This window comes from Apteryx mantelli, chromosome 12, assembly GCF_036417845.1.
Source record: "Apteryx mantelli isolate bAptMan1 chromosome 12, bAptMan1.hap1, whole genome shotgun sequence".
NCBI lineage: Eukaryota > Metazoa > Chordata > Aves > Apterygiformes > Apterygidae > Apteryx > Apteryx mantelli.
In genome coordinates, this window is record NC_089989.1 from 19990438 (window position 1) to 20008004 (window position 17567).

The 17567-nt window shown below is 37.4% G+C and overlaps 1 protein-coding gene across 6 annotated transcripts in view; it reads left to right on the top strand.

Moving 5' to 3' along the window:
• Window positions 1-17567, top strand: part of ATXN7 (ataxin 7) — a 97388-nt gene that overhangs the window by 37343 nt on the left and 42478 nt on the right. For 5 of the 6 annotated variants that reach the window (XM_067303426.1, XM_067303428.1, XM_067303424.1 and 2 more), the window contains one exon: window positions 15957-16061. The exons of the other annotated variant lie outside the window; for it this stretch is intronic. In XM_067303426.1, the coding sequence (XP_067159527.1) occupies window positions 15957-16061 (105 nt within the window). The remainder of the gene's footprint in view (window positions 1-15956; window positions 16062-17567) is intronic. 6 annotated transcript variants of the gene reach the window in all.

Genomic DNA, 17567 nt, shown 5'->3' on the forward strand with positions numbered 1-17567 from the left:
ACAACATTTGAGTTGTAATTTCATATTCTAAATAGTCTATGAGATGCTAAAAATTACTTCTCTTCCCTTTTAATGAAGAATCTGGAGAAGGGAATTCGAAGTAAAGTGGAGAACAGCGGCATGAATGTAAAAGCAGTTGGCATGGGAGGCAACGGAAGTTACTGTAATCGATGTACCTGTTGTTTAAGGCTTGGTACAGCCAAAAGTTACCTGTGCTGGGGCAGGTTGCATTGTGTTGTGAGCCAGGATTGACAGTGGTGTTTAGTGCGGTGGTTCTCAAACTGCTTCTCGTTGTAAGCCAGATGACCCCGGGTGCTACCGGGAATGACCTCGTTGGCTTTTGGGCAAACCTCTGCCCCACCATCGCGTAGAGCTGTGATCCTTGGCTGTGGAATGGTCGCTTTGATGGAAGTATTTTAGGTTATTGGCTCAAGTGGATTAGAAATGCTCTATTATTTGTGCGTAAATTCTGCTTGTCAGCCTTTGTGGAGTAAGCGATTTTGTGGTAACCTGTTTTCTCATGAGAAAGATCGTTTAGTTACAAGCGCTTTTAAAAGCCTCCCTCCCCCCACCCTGGTTTCAGTTCTCGGTAGCTTCAGCATGGCCCTTAGACAAACTCCATCGATGATAAAAGGTGAACAGGATAATTCGTTATGCCGTTATGCCTCCCTCCTCTTCTGGCAAGAAGGAAGTCAGAACACTTAGGCAGTGCTCTTGGTCTGCTTTTCTGCAGATGAGCAGGATTTTACTTGCACCTCTCACCAACTGTGTCTGTATTGTAACTGTATTACTGTCGTGTAATAGGAAATGCAAAATTTTTTTAAAGGGCCCTCTAAAAAATGTACACAAAACAGCAGAAGTCCAGTAGGTAGCAGCTTTGATGTTGTAAGTCCGTGTTGTGTGCTTTTTTTTTTTCCTTAAACCTAGAGCTCACACAGTTTTTTATGTAAGAAAATTTGTTGGACTCCTTCACTCTGGTATGGTTGACTAGGAACCCTGTATCAGCCTTCATTAAAATGCAGATTAGAAGCTTTAATGAGCTAAATTAGAAAAGTAAATAATACACTTAATACACAGGAAACCCTACATCTTTCTTTAGCATTTTATTTTGCCCTTCGTAGATTCAGTTTGAGGTGTGTGCGGGGGTTTTTTGTTGTTTTTTTTTTTTTTGACTGCATAAACTACGTCGTAGATGTTGTCAGCGGGAAAGTTGGAGTTCTGCCAGTTTGTGAAGTGGTATCTGGGGATGTGAGGTCTTGTCGTGAGCCACTGAAGTCAACAAGAGTTTTGCTTGTAACTTGAGCGAGTACCCGGGACCGGGTCCCTGGGCGCCACAGGCAGCGCAGTTGGGGTTCGTACGACAGCCGCGTTCAGCAGAACTCTGTGATCAAACAACCAGCAGAGAAATACTTGGCTATGCAAACATTTTAATTGTTAATCCCTAGATATTCTAGCCATTACTTTGACAAGGTGTATGTAGCCTAAATGACACCCTTGAGCTATTGTTTCAGGCTAAAATACAGTAACAAAATCTATATCAATATACACTTAGGGTGTGGTTCCATTATTGTTAATTTTTTTTTCCTCTCCCCAGCAATGGCAGGTTAAGCAGCCCCTCCATCTCTGCTGAATGAAATACCTGTGAAATAATGGTTGCATTGCAACTTTAAAGTTGTTTTCTGAAGCAGGTTGATGGTGGTTTAAAGAAAAAATTAAATTTTCCAGCATGATTTTGTTTGGGACTCTCAGAATTCGCTGGGCCATAATTGATTATGTATCTTTTCAGAGTGAATCTAATCTGATTTTCCATGACCACCTACATGATTTTACAGTATAGTAGATCTTTGTTATCTTTAAGAGTGTGAGAGATGTTATATCAGTAAGTAACTCTAGTATGAATCAGGATCGGTTGCAATATAAGTATATTGTGCAAAATAAACAGCATGGAAGAATTAGTTTACATTATTTAAAGTATTGGCCAGTATTATTATTTTTTATTTGCAGTAATTATGATGCTGTATCAGAAAAGTAGCTAACAGAAATAAAGTTTCTTTGACTGAAATTCCCTAGGCAGTTCACAGTAACTTTCTGAATTGGAGAGACTAACATTTGAATCTAGCTTACCCTGTTGAGGAAGGGTCATAGTATCATTTGTATTTATCTTTTATAGCAGGGCTGTTGCAAATGATACCAAAAGGAAAATGTTTATTTACTCTGTTTCATTCCTGCTCAATTAAGATGACTCTCGAAGTGCATTAAAGCAGTTTGCTTGCCTCTTGCAACTAGAAGGCTTTGCTGGACTTTTATGTGTTGTATCGTGATCCGAGAAATAAAATATTGCAATGAATTCTGTATAAGGAATATAATTTTGGCATTTTTTTCAGATGTTTCCTTTAGCTAATTTGTTTTTTAAAATGTAAAATCTGTGTTTGAAAGCATATGTTCTTCTCTATTGAGAGAGATTGAAGTCATCCTGTTCTCACTGGTATTAAATGGATAATTTGAGAGGAAGGGCTTAAATGAATTTCCTGATAGGTTGTGTTTACTTCATGAAAGTACTTTCAAGGTGAATTTCAGAAAGCAATTTCATGTTTCATTTCTGTGCAAGCTGTGCTTACCCAGAGCAGCCCGTCTAGAAATCATCCTTCTTAAGGAGCTTCTATTCCATAGGAGAGCTCAAAATTTATAGAGAAGTTTTGAGCCAAATTCAGTATGTCTGTCTTACCTACCCAACCTAGTGTAATCCATGCTTATATAATACACTGCAAATTTTTGTCCTAAATCCTTTTTTTTTTTGGCTAAATTATTGAGGAGGAACTTATTACCAATTGTGTTACAGGACTGTGGGGGAAATGTTGATATCTAAACTATACCTGATACCGTTTTGATAATGTCTTGTACGTCAGCTAGGTAGAGCCCTCTCCTTATCTGGTGTTCCTTCTGTAGAAGGTGCCTCAGTAGCCAACTGCCTTGGCCTGCTGTCTGGCTAGTCCAGCACTGCTACTTGAAAGGGGTATTTGGAGAAGGAGAAGCCCGAAACGCACACGGCTCTGGCTGGGAAGCTTCCTTCTGATTGTACATGAGTATCACTTTATGTTCCAAAGCGTCGAGGCACAGACCGCTGTGTCCTTTGCAAGTCTCTTCGGTTGTTCTTACAGTCTGAACCTAATGATCTGAAGTGATGGCTTGATAGCCTTGGAGACAAGAATGCTATTTTTATCCACGGAGTAGGTAGAGCACAGGAGAAGCAAGTAAAATCTTCACAGTACATCGTCGGTGTGTCTTATCTGAGGCTTGTTTACAGCTTCTTGGCATGGAAAGGTGCTCTCCCCGCAACAGTTTGGTCCTCTGCCACCCCGCTGACACCACCCAAAGGGTGGCAGATCACTGGTGTTGCGCAGAGGCCCGCGGACCAAAAGCATTGTTGGGGTAAAGTGTGGAGACGTGATGGTAAGGTGCACGATCACAAGTTTTATTAATCATTTAAAGGCGTTATTAAAACACCCTCAGATTTTTCTTGCACCGCTGTGGATAGTGTTGGGAGATGGGACCCCGGGGAAGCGCCGTGCCACTTGTCGTCGCAGCGATTCAGGCTGGCAGCGCTACCTTTGACAGGAGCGTCTTGGGGCCTCCGTGCTGTTACGGCGGCCAGCCGGTGCGCTTTCTCGGTCTCCTTTGGCATCTTCTCCCGAGTGCTCTGCGCTGTTGCTGGAAGCAAAAGCTTTTGAGTAACTTCCAAGCAGCGAGCGGTGCGTTGTGGGGCAGCGTTGGGAAGACTGGCCGAACGGGTTCGGCAGCACTGGCCCTGGCTCCCTGCCTGCCCCGAGAGGAGGCACCGCCGCAGCCTGCGGGCGGGCGCGAGCTGGAGACCTCGGCCTCGCTCCTGAGGCTCGGGCGCATGCGGCTGCTGCGTCTGGCAAGGAATCCACTTCAGTTGCAAACCGAGGTTTTGTTATCCTAGATATGTTTGCAGTAGTTATCGTTCGTCTTCTGCAGAAAGGTGCATGTGCTGTTCGTTTTCAGTGTACTGAAGGGTGGTAAACTCTGCACATTCGTTATAATATCAAAGAATCCTGTTTACCTTTCAATTTTACACTGTATTTTGAATCTTATTTACTGTTGTCTTACTGTGTAATCTAGGGGCAGCTAACCAGTACTCTTAAATATTTTTGCAGTTCTTTTTTTAAATAACTACTCCACGTGTCCTCTGTAACGTCCCCGTTGCAGATGGGGGCCGCGATGCACCTGGGCCACCGCTTGAGTTCTGTGGGCTTCTCTGTGGGCTGCAGGGCTCTGCTTGCCTGTATCTTCCTGCAGAGTCCTATACCGAAGGTGTCTAATCTTCTTATATCGGCGTAAAGATGTCTTTCTCAGTCTTGCTGCTTGCGTAATCGGGTTTATTCTTATGCCCTTTTTTTCATGTGAGATGTCTAAAAATGTAAATTTTGTGCCCAATTCAGTGCATTGTTACAATAGTAGAGCGTTTTGCTTGCTCTTAAAGCTGACCTACAAAAGGGAGAAAAGTTTATTTTTTTTCTTGTGTATTCGGATACATTCCTGTGTATCCATATACCTTTCCAGGTGTGACTAGAGGACTAGAGTACTGGTGAGGAAGCTTACTCATCTGTTAGCTGCAGTGGGACCAGAGGGGAGAAGTATTCTTGGAAGTATCTGTCAAAAGCGCAAGTTAGACCAAACCAACAAAATCAGTATTTCATGTAGTCTGAACATATTCTTCTTTCCTTTTGTTTTGTTTTGCTATAGGTATTACTATCTAGGCACATTGCAGGTGGGCTAATGTTCTGGTTATGTATAGAGACTCAGACCAAGAAAGAGCAGAAAAATTACTTTAAAACATGTCAGCCCCTTCAGATCTTCTGCAATTACAATATAATCTAAGTTATTTTTATTTTTGAATGCATTTAAATCTAAAAATATTAAAAGTTGCCATCTTTCCAGCCTTTTCCCATTTAAGAGTGAAGTGGGTGATTTCAGTAGCAGAGAGCTAGTGCCAGAAATGGAAGGATAGTAGCTGGTGCAGATTTGCTCACCCAGTCTTTTCAAAGTCTTTTTTTCTTCTGTAATGGGTACCGTGTATTCTATATATATAACCTTTGGAGATGCATTTCTGAAAATTTTGTAAAGTTGGTCTCCTAAAATAAGTAGGAGCACTCTGAACAGTGAAGAAATATATATTGAAATGAGGCTACTGAGGGGCTCATTGTAAGAGGTAGAAGACATGCAAAGGCAACAACTAAATTTCTTTTTTAGAAAATTTGAAATTCCATAACAATTTTCACTTGGATGAAGAGCTTTTAGTCTGAACTGCATTAGTGTTAGATCACAAACAATCTGCAGTATAATTATCGACCTTGCACTGTGAACAGGTAGCTTGATTTGCTTCAATATTTACCTATTCAGTTGATGTTTGGAAAATATAACTGTGTGTCAAAGGACAATTAGTGCTAATTTAAAGCTTAACACTTCTAAATGGAGAGATTCCCTCTTGGAAAGGAAGTTCTGATGACTGTAGCTCTGTATGTGCTGAAATATGAAGAAAGATTTGTGGCTTACCAGTTCCTTAACTAGGTTATTGAAATATTCAGTCATCATTTGTCTAGAGGTATGCAATTTCTAAGTTTAAAATCCTTTTTAAATGCTGAAATTAAAATTAAGTGTCACTACATGTGTGTTGAAGTATAAAATGAGAGGGTAAGCTCTTTTAATGTATTATGACAGCAAAAATATTTTTCCACTGTATCTTTTAATCTTACTAAATATCACAGTACTGTTGCGGTTTTTTGGCTAGAGGACATTTACATGCCTGTTGCTGTGCAACTTGCATTTTTTTTGTATCCTATTGTATCAAATTAACTGTCAGTAAATGTGTAAAGCAAAAGGAATTTTAATGGAAAAATTAATAGTGCTTGCCAGATTAAGAGGGATGCAGACATATAAGTTGGTATTTGAAAATTAACAAGTGTCTGTTTTCTTAGAGCCGTATTAGATGTCATTGAAACAGTCTTGTTTTATTTTTGAAGTGGATGTTCAAGTACAGGGAGAGTGGGAGTGGCAGGGGTGGGGTAGTTTTAGGCAATTAGATTGCCTAATAAAAGAAAATGCTGAATTAGAATTCAGTTGACAGGTCATCTGTAGCATTTTCCTTAATACTTTTTTTTTTTTTATTTGCTGCCTCAGGTATCAGGTGCATGATGTAAAATGTGCGTACAGTATTCTTTGTACAAAGATACACTGTCTTTGCACAACTAAAGAATAACGTCCTGGTGCTATCACACGAGTTGGGTCCCTGTTCAGCAGGGATGCAGCCTTGAACAGTTAGGTACAAAGTCTAGCTCTATGTATGTACCATGTAGCAGGGAAAGAATGTGGTAATTGATGATTTTTTTAATACGCACGTTGTAATAATGCCATCATGCAAAAGATATGTGACTATCTCTAGTCCTTATTTTTTACTTGTTTGAAAAAGTTTATCTTGTTAACAATTAAATTGACTCTGCTATTTCTTCTTTTTTTTTTTTACTTTTTTATATTACAATATGTTTTGTTGTTATTTTCCCATCAAAAAAGATATTGTCATGGTTACATTGTATTCTTTCAGTTCTCAGTTAGTAAGAAAATGTGTGAAGCTATAAGTGAATAATTATTGCCGCTCTACTTTCTCGGTTACTAAGTGCCAAGATACAGCCAGCACCTAATTACATTGCTTTGATGTGATGTGGACAGTTACATGGGGAAAGATTGTAAATACCTTTATTGAAACACACATGCCAAAACTTTTCCTCAAAAGCACGCCAAGATAAGAGAAAGGAGAGGGCGATGAGCTTGAAACACATTCACAATTTGCAGTCGTAATGTATCAAAATGCTTCTGCGGCAGTGAGCACTTTTATGTAAACTTTTAAGTTTAGATTTAAATAAAACAAATTTCCTTTTTCCTACTACCAAAGTACAGCTGCTACAAAGTACACATGTACTGTATATAAAATAGGAGAGAAGTACAATAACTGTTGATGTTACAATTAATAATAGTAGCACTCTTTGAAGTATAAGATTTAAGATATGGTTTAAAATATGCTCTTTAATTGGGGCTATGTTTGTGACTAACTGCTTGACCAGAACTTTTTTTCCACTTAATAGACCATGTTTTTCTGCATAATAACTGAGCTGTTTCTTTGTGCCCTTTCATAAAAAATTAGCCCTGATTTTAGTATCACCAGGTAAATCTGAAGTCTTCTATTTCATGAATTCTGTTTAATTTTTGTTACTGTTGGGCTTCTTAGTTATTTTAGGATTAAGTATGTACCTTTTTTATGGCAAAATCATAAATAAAAATTTGTCAACTTCCCTGAATATAGTGGTGACACGATGCCTAAAAGTTAAGTATGTTACCTAAATGCATGTTATGCATGTTACGCATGTATGAGTTGGAATGAAGATTCATTACATGAAAAGTGATGACAAATTATATATTCAGCATTTATGTAATATTAATCATACAAATTGGCTGGAGAAATTTAAAATATCTTCACCTCTGAAAACTAATTAGTGAGTAAATGGGAACAGTTTTTGCAGCTGACTGACTTCATTCAAATTGCTGATGAAAAACCTAATGTAACAGAATACAATGTGTGGAGGGAGACTTTTCCATCTGCTGAAAAGCTTTAAATATGCTAGTTGTGCTTTACTAAGGCATTTATTAATCAGTCTTTCTAAAGACAATCTTTTGTAAACTTGCTCACTGAAGTTTTGGATTATTCCATATAATAAACTTAGAAAAACTGTTTATTAGTTCTGAAGTTTTGAATGAACAGTTTGGCACGTGCTTTGTGTTAAAATTGTTACAAGAGTAATTGTGTGTAGCTGAATGCACGTACAAAGAATTTAACTAAATACCTAGTAGATATCTGCTATAATGTGTTTTTTATATATAATTACAGAAACATTCAAATCTTAGGAGCCTAAAATTAGACCTCGCAGCTGCGCTCTAGGCTGCAGGTGCCTGTGTGTCTGACACACTTCTCTTTGGTATATGCTGCTCTGATTTTGTCAGCAGGCAGGACGTAAAAATTTCCCAAGACTGTTAAATTTTGGAGAACAAGAGATGTAACAATTGTCAGTGTTGCATTCTGCATCCTCAGAGGGGGAAGGAAAAAAAAAAAAAAACTACGGGGAAGATTGTGGTGATCGTGTGTTCATAACCTTGGAAAAGGACTGGTGTTTGGATTTGCTATTCGGTTATCCGCGGAGGAGTTTTACTTCCCGCAGTATGTGGCAAACCTTCTTTTTGCCGGAGGGGATGTTGGAGGGAATGGTCTGGGTGGTGGAGTTCTGGCAATGCAACATGATTGAATACACAGAAAACACAAGTGTTATAAGGTAGGTAGTCTTTTACCCTTTCGAGTTTTGCTATGCAAAAGTCCGTCTTAAATTTGGGAAAGCAAAATAAAAACTTTTACATTAATTGATCCTCACAGAACTATTTGTATTCCAGTGAAAGAATAGACTGTCTCGACTTCTACAAACAGGCTGAAGAGAGAGGACTGTGCTTTTAATGATAAAGCATTGTAATATTAATAAAGATCTGTGACACTGATCAAATCCGGTAATCCAACTACTGTGCATAGTTAAACCGGATTGTGGTTTTTGGTCTTGAATTGAAAGTCATTTCTCTGAGCTAAAGCTTTGAGTTCTGGGTGTTCTTAGGATTTTAATACAAGGATGTGTAATTGCTATATTTGTCATAGCAGAAAATGCAGTAAAACATGTGAAACAGTACAGTTATATTTTGAACCCAGGCAGAGCTACACCTTTCAAATAGCTCCTCAACTAGTTGGACTTTTAAAAAGCAGCATGAGCAAAAAATATAAACTACATAAGAATATACAGAGAAGTTAGCAAGAACTGTCAAAGATGGGTAATCTTGCAGAAAATACTCTGACAGCAGTAGTGCCTAAATGAAACAACTTTGGGTTTTAACTTTGGCAATGTAGAGACTGAGAATGTCCGTTTGTTTTCCCTTATTTTGTTTCAAAAGTAAATTTCTTTCAGATCTGAGTCAACATGAGTACAAACCTTGTGGGATAGACTTTTTAAAAAAAGTTTATGCATGTAAATTTGATAGTTTTATGTTCAGTTTGATTATGGACATACTCTGCAAGCTCAAATTTGTGTTTGCACATGTGGATCATATATATTTGTGTTCTGTTAATATGTAAGTGTTCTTTACTTGGAAATTTGCAAGCAAAACTCAAATGTGTATATTTTACTAGAATCTCTTATTTCGGTTTAAGACTTGCGTAAACTAGTTATTAAGCCCTTGAAGATTATGCAATTTTAGTTACTTTGTTCAAGGTATCTGTTCAGAAATATTCTTTTTTTATTATCATCTTGCATAGTACATGGTAAAAAATTTGCCAGTAGTTTAAATTCATTTTGATAAGTACACAAAAACACATGCGTGTTCATGAATGATAAGCAGCTGGGTCTGCTTCTGGAAAATAGTTTGGAAAAATATTGCTTAGAAAATAACATTTTAGTTGCGGAAAATTAAGTATTCGTATATGAAAAGTTTTGGGATGGTTAAAAAAAGTGAACTCAGTTAACAGTCCTATCAATTAGAAAAGGGGAATAGCTGACTTAGAATTGATGGGACCTTTAATTAAGATACCTCACTGTGCCGTTACAGTTTATTTTTGTGCATGCAGTATAATCCAGAGCTAGGTCTTCTGGGCTACTACTTGTGTAGAAATCTTGCTGTCCCAGAAGGTTTACATCTCACATCATCTCTGCATCTGAAAATTACTGTTTGTGTAGAACTGATGTCAGCAATAGATCTGGCTGGACTCCCATCGTACGGATTTCTTGGCAGAATTTTGCCTCTTTGGACTGGCTATAAGCTCTATTAGTCTAGTTGCAACTGAGCTCAACTTTATTTGAAATCCGCTCTTATTTGGCGTAGGCTCTTTCTTATATTCCTAAATGTTGAGTTAGTCTCCTTTCTTCTCCTTTCTCATGCCTCTCTTCCCCCGAATCATGAGCTTTTAAAAATAGCAATTTGGGAGTTTTTATTTGCTGTCAGATATTAGGAAATTGAGGCTCACGCCCTCCACGACCATAAAGCATACAGCAACAGAAATACTTCCAGTGCTGTAACAGGATCCGACGGCAGCTAGGGCAAGTGTCACAAGCCTTGTGGCAAGCTGCAGGAATTGGCACCGTAACTTTTTTCCTTCAAGATGTCAAATATTTTTAAGCTACCGCACCTGTGTCTGAGTTGGCGCTGCCACAAGTTGTTATTTTACGATCAGGTTTTTCTCCCCGTTTTGACATTCTTTCAGATGTTAGTAGAGTTATGTTATCTTAAAGAAAAAATCTAATAAAAGCATGCCTTAGGAGGAAGAGGTCTACCATTTAAGTCAAGTTAAAACAGGATGTACTAACTTAATTTTTCCCTTAGCATGATGAAGGCCAATTCTGTTCTAGTAAGAAGAGAAAGCAAAACTAGTATGGAGGAAACACATTCAAAATAGCTTTTGTGCACACTATTTAAAAAGTTCTGGTCCATGAAGTAAATAGTTCAGGCCATGCAGATTTGGCAACATTTCAAAGTAATGGTGCATATTTAAAATTTCTGTGTATAATACCGCCAAAACAGTTCCCTGATGGCTTACTGGAAAGCCTAGTAAATCAGTGAAAGTTGGTTCATTTACTTCAGGGTGGATTTAGATCAGGCCTCAGTAAGAAGATAAATAAATTTTGTTTTGGAGGGGTTGTAAATAAAATAGGGCATTATGTCTGTTGTGAGTGTAAAGTTAATAATCTAGCACATTCCATGTGTCACCATTAACATCTAATATTGACTATAGTTGATTAAAACTATTACCGAAGTATAATCAGGTTGGTGTTGTGCTTGAGGCATTTTATGCTGTGCTGTAGGGAGTCTGGATAGTCGAAACATTTACTGGTCACATCGGGTATCAGCATGTGAAATGTCTGTTGTCAAATTAAACTAAATTGCAACTAATACATATATATTTATGATAAACTAGACTCAGACTTTTAAAAATATTCCTAATAAGCAAATGTTTACCCTGGGAATGGATAGGGAGGAAGTGAGTATCAGGTATATACCCTCTGAGAAATATTTATGCAGTACTTCTGTGTATTCTTCTCACATTTTTTTTCATCAGGTTTTCTGTTCTTCTGCCATGCCTCTGATAGAGTTTGTTCTTTGCCCTTTCATTTCTTTCCTTTTTAGCTTTTGCTTTCTCTTCCTCATTTTCACTTTTTCACTCTCATCTTGGTTTTTCAATTACGATGAGCAGACTTCTGCAAAATAGGAAACTTGCATTCGGGTTTCTGAAAACAGCCAGAATTAGGGCTCATTTCCCTGTCTTCCTGTAGTTTGTAATTTTAGACACAATTTTAACCTTACTTTTCTTCTGATACTTCATCCATGGCAATTCTAGAAGGGACGTTTGCCTTACTAGATGCTAGGATAGATGCACTGGACCGTGGTTCCAGTCTAAAAAGGAACATCTAGATTCATAGGAAATTGGATTAAATTTGTGGGACAAAAAAGTAGCCAATGAAAAACATAGAGCAGCTGAGGTAATCACAGAATCTAGTGACTCAATAACATGCAGACAGGTAACCTTTTATCTAACTGCGTCTTTTCAGCCCGTTTTATCTGTTCTTGTGTCTGTAATGCTAAGTCAGAGTGAAGAGTACACAGACAATTGCTTTTAATGTCCACAAGCATGAATTTCTGTCGTGTAACTGTGCTGAAAGAGAATGCAAAAATACTAAGAAATTACTGGAAGATTTACATGCCTCTCCATCCCTCGGAAGAGGAGATGGCAGCTCAGTTTTTGAAAGTTTTTCTGAGTAGACATGCTCAGCTCCGTGTTACTTGATGTGAGCTATGTCAGATTGTCCTTTTTTTTTTTCTTTCCTTTTTTGTTAGAAAATATGTTGTATGAGCCTTTCCCAAGTATAAAGCATTTGCCTTACAATGTACTTATTACATACTCAACCAACAGTACAGCTAAAATATCTCTGAATTATCTGTGACGCATACTCATTCCCCTCTTGATGAAGAGTACAGGAATATATCACTTAAAGTTGACTTTCTTTTTTATACAATGTAGCTGAGCTACTTTTGAAAGGAGAAGTGAATTCTGGAAGTCAGAGTGTTCAAAGGTTTAATATTATGGAGGTAAATTATATCTGTTTTTCTTTATGATTATGTTAATAGTATTAATATATCTAGCAGCTCCTATAACAGCATTTGTATATTGATACCAGATAATACTGTGTGTATGAAAAGAATAAATAGAAAGTTTGAGGTCTTGGTTTAAATTTTTGGCTTGACCTTGAAAAACATTCCCAGATGGAGGGAGTTAAATTAGCCCGGCTTTGAAAAGAGGAACATATGAATCACGGTTGCTAGGATCTTCCATGCAAGGCATGGGCTTTACATTTACAGTTAAGTATTTCAAAAGGAAATCTTTAAACTCGGAGGAACAGTGTATTTGAAATGACACTGGTGAAATACTAGAAACTTCATTAGACTTTTAAATAGAGAATTTGCATGTCATTAAATGAAATAGGTGTAAAGTATTAGACTTTAGAATATCAACTGCAAGACTTCTGAACTTCCATAAATGTATGGGGGGGGGATAGAAAAATTGAGCATCTCTATCCTACACTTCTGGAACATATTTCATATGTAAATTTTAAACTATTTAGTATATTCCCTGATATTTACACGGTATAATTTGCATCATTTTCATAACAGTTCCACATAGGAATTTGCCCCAATAGAATATTGAAATAAAAATAAGATTTCCCTGAAACCTGCTTTTGAATAGAGTGACATCAAAGCATATTAAATGCGTGGGAGTTTACTTGCCTAAGACTACGACTCCTGATTTGGGAAGCATGCGTTTGAGTCTGAGCTCTTTTCCAGTCGTCTTTACTGATCTTGATTGGATCACAATCTTTAAAGTTTCAAACCCATTTTAAAAGTTAAGATTCAGATTTCTGTCGTAGCATTAATACTGCTTTCTGCCCACTCGTCCCTGGTGTGCCACCCTCCGGGGCTGTTCTGCTCATGCAGTGCTCAGCACCGGGAGGCTCCAGGCTTGTTTGGGACCTGCCAGCTCTCTGTAACAAAAGGATTTGATTGCATCTATTCTAAATAAGTGTTTTGGTAGTAGAAAAATAGTGTTTCCTTTAGCACCTATAAGAAAACAAAGGAGATGCATTTAGGACTCTGACCTTTCACTGCTCACTACCTGGTTACATTCAGATGTACCAGGGTTAGAGGTTCATTTTGGCTGATCTGCGTGATCTGGCTGGATTCTTGCGTGTGACTTCCTTTGAGATCACAGCTGTGAATTTGTGTGTGCAGCAAATCCTTTTTTTCCTGTGTCAACTGGTTTTACTTTTAGTCAGAGTGGTTTTTATGAGTTTATTTAATAGAGTATTGTGGCATTGCTTTCTGTCACTTACAGTTCTGATTTAAAAAATTCTTAAGATTTACTTTGCAGTGTAAAGGACTTTGGTAAATTCCGATTTCTTAGGAACGTGAATAGGAAAGCATTTTTGTTTACATCAGTTTCTGTGAATTTGTTTCACTTGTAGCTTAAAAACACAGCTCTGTATTTCCAGCAAATATTCGTAAGAGAGCACTTAAATAGAGTGAACGTGATGTCTCAAACTAATGTCAAGGAGTGCTTTATCTCGCAAGATAAATAGAAGTAGGCAACACTTTCCTTGTGTTAGAGAGGGTTTTTTTTTCCCAGCCTTCTGTACAAAGTGGTTAAAAGCCTAGATTTTGTGCAGTCCCCAGAGGTTCGGGTGTGTGAAGGGGTTCGCGGGTGAGGTTACGGCGGGGTTGGGTCGGCTGGGCGCTGCGCGGAGCAGCCTGCGCGCGTGCCGTCGGCAGTGTCAGCCGCAGGCCCTGCGCCCCGTTACCGTCCCGTTCGCCCTGCTGCGTTAGGAGTCGCCTGGAAGCAGCCGTGGGGTGTTGGCTGCCGTGGGGGGACTTGGTTACCTGGACGTGTCCCCAGAGCTCCGTCACGCAGTCTTAGCCAGTGACGTATCGGTTCATCCTTTTTTTTCCTCTGAACCAGCTTATTAAATCACAGAAAGTGGATATTGAAAAATAAATATTTATTATTCCTAGCTGTTTTATCCTAAAGGTATATCTGCTCGTTCTTGCCTAGTTTACAGCAAGTTACATATATGCTTGAGGTCTTAAAATACCTCTTTTGAAAACGTAAGTACAAAAACGAGGCTCACTACTTAATAAAGTGCAAATCAGTTTAAAATTTATTCATTTACTCTAAAATCAATTGCTGAAAAAGGTGTCTCTGATTTAGATAAGTATTTATCACATCAACTTAAGTAATAGCTCTAATCTATCACAGCCACATCTCATGTCCTTGATCATTATATTTTGGTCTATATAAGAGAAGCTAGTTGCAGCCATTATTACGGATATTGTATTTAATACTAATGTAGCATAAATAAGGTTTTTTGGAAAACCTGGGATAGACCTTATTTTTAAAAGAAAAGTAATCTTAATTTTTTTTTTTTTGAGGCAAATATTTATTATAAAAGGGAGCTCTTAGTCCTGGAAGCTGTTCTGTGTGGGTATGTTCTTTTTTCTGGTAGAAGCCTACTGACTTGACTTTGTTTCTCAGCGATGACAGAGATGCAGTGCCATTGCTTACCTTGGATTATATCACATTCATTCCTAAGATATAGTCTACTCAATTTATTTAAAAATTATTTTATACATAATTGATATTCTATTAATGAGCAAAAATTATGTTTCAAGTAAAATGTAGCATGCTGTTTGTTGAAAAAGTACATATCAACAAATTAAGAAACAAAACAAAACATAAAACAAAACTTGGGTCAATTCTAATTGAGAGGTAAATATATTTAACTTAATATCTAAGTTATTGTTAACACAGAAATCTATTACTTGAGTATTCTTTTAAGTAAATAAGTTTTCTTATATCAGTTTTAAACCTTTAAATAGTGTTGTGGATACCTTAGCCTCACAGTTTGGCAATAATGAATTTATATACTATTATATCTTTTCAGTTTCCTGTTTTTTATCTTTTAATGACTGAACAACATTTTCAGTTATATTATGCAATATAACTTTAAGATGTGTAGTAAATGTTGTATTTACTGCATCCGTTGACTCCTCAAGCATTTTAACTGTTATATTGTACTCTTAAAAACTGGTTTTCTTAGAAACAACATTGCAGAAGCTAATTTTTTTTAGTAAAAGTCTGCAAGTATGTGTGTTATCTCTGAAATCCACACATGCTCTGACATACTGTTATCTCTCTATTTCTCTCTCTCTTTCTCTTATATAGCTGTTACACAGATCTTTGGCAGCAGATGGCTGGAATATAATGCACTGTTAAACAAATAAAACCATTAGGCATGTAATACCACTTGGTAAACGACTGTGCATTTAAAATGGTTAAAAATTTAAATAGAAAATAAACTTCATTTTAGAATTCATTTAACGAGTGGAATAAAATACAAACCCCTTTCAGACTACGTAAAGCATCTCTTATGTTGTGTTTGTAATTTGAAGTTAATCACTTTTTTATTACATTCTTGCATCTAGCATAGGGTAATCAGTCCTAAATCAGATTTCTAATAGATGTCTTCTACAAATAATCACTTATTTTACATTTATCTTTGAAGGAAGATTTTTGCTCTTGTAATATTCCAGCAAAAAATTATCTGTTGCATTATATGCTCTTTTTTTTTCTCATTTTCAAATTTTATACATATGTATTAAAATTATGATTCAACATGAGTATCATGGCTCTTTAACTAAACTGTTTTTAATAATTGTAAGCAGCTGAGAGATATGCCATTTTGTCTTTTTGTTTTTAGATATGCCAATATTTGGTCTTTGCCCGGCTCATGATGATTTCTATTTGGTGATGTGTAACCACTGTAATCAGGTCGTAAAACCACAGGCATTTCAATCACATTATGGTAAGTGCTTAACTATTTTTAATAATTAAGGGTGAGGTTAAATCAGGATTAAGCCTGGCAATTTCTTTCTTTTTTTTTTTAAATTGATGGTGTGTAGATCATTATATTGGAAATAATGTCAAAGAACATAACCTGTGTTTAATCATCTTATATATATCATAATGCATTTATGCAAAGATCTTATTTCTTTGGATTTTTTTTTAATATCTTACAGAAATCCTGCATCAGTACAATTCCATTGGGAACTTGCATATATGTAGTGTATTTCAGAGACAGTTTGTGTAGCGTGTTTGTGTTCCACTTCTCATTTTATATTTATACTGATTGTTTTTACATAAGGGTCTGTTGCAGCGTGAGCTGTGAACTCGAGCTAAAAGCTGAACTTACAGATTTTGTTGTAAAAGGGCAAACAGTTTTCAAGCATAGTACACTTCGAAAGGAGCAGTAAGCTTATTTATTTTGAGAAGTATCAATTTGTATTTGTTTTAATGGTCAAATGATTTTGTATATAAACTATGCTAGGAAGCTCTTGTGTTGGTTAGTGTTAGCCAGTGTTTGTAGAGGACTGAGAAAACGTGAAGTGCTATACAAGTTCAAGTGCTCGGTTACTTCCTATAAAACGTATCTGACGGAGGTAGGCAGTTCTTCTTTTCCTTACTCCTTTTAAGACTGGAAATTAATCTCAGACAATTTCGAATCAGTGTTGGGATAGGTGGTTTTTTGGTATTCAGCTTTGTTTCTTGGGAAATTCAGGAGATGGTTTCTAACCAAGCGCTAATACAAAAGATGGACAAAGCGTCTTTTGAACTACTTCTTTCTCCCTCTGCGCGTGCATATTTGTATGTTTTTGCTGCGTACATATTTGTATGTTTTTGCTTTCTCATAGCCCAGTACACCTCCTGCTTGCCTCAGTGTTTAAAAGGGTAGAAAGTGCTGGATATGGTGGGGAGCCTCTTCTTGCGTTGGAATATTTTTATTTCCTGTATGTTAAACACTCCTGCCTCTTGGTGAGAAAAGACATACTCGCTTCTGCTGCTTGCTGGAGGCTGGGAAAGGGTCTTCCCATGCTGTGCAGAGGGTGCGCTTTTTATCCTTTTCCACCTCTCCCTTCTTGCTTTTTTGTGTGCTTATGCCTTATGGATTATGTTCCTACCCTTGCTGCTGGATTTCTTGGACTGTGTTGCACAGTGACTCACAGAAGAGTCTGATAGGTTTTATGACATAATTGGCACTAGTTGCCTTGTTACTCTGCGGATGGCAGTAATGATAATAATAATAATAAAAATTCTTAAGTCTCCAGAGCTGTCAGGAGGCCAGAAGGGCGTACGCTTCTCTTCCTCTGGTTGCTATGAGCCTTTATCAACTGAGAGCAAGTCCATCCCTTGCCAGTCTGATTCCTCACCTGTCACTGAATATCAGTTTGGGATGTCCAATAAGTCCTTCTGAAATATCGTATTAAATTGATTCTGACAGTTAAAAATAAATTTATGGGGGAGGACTGGACGG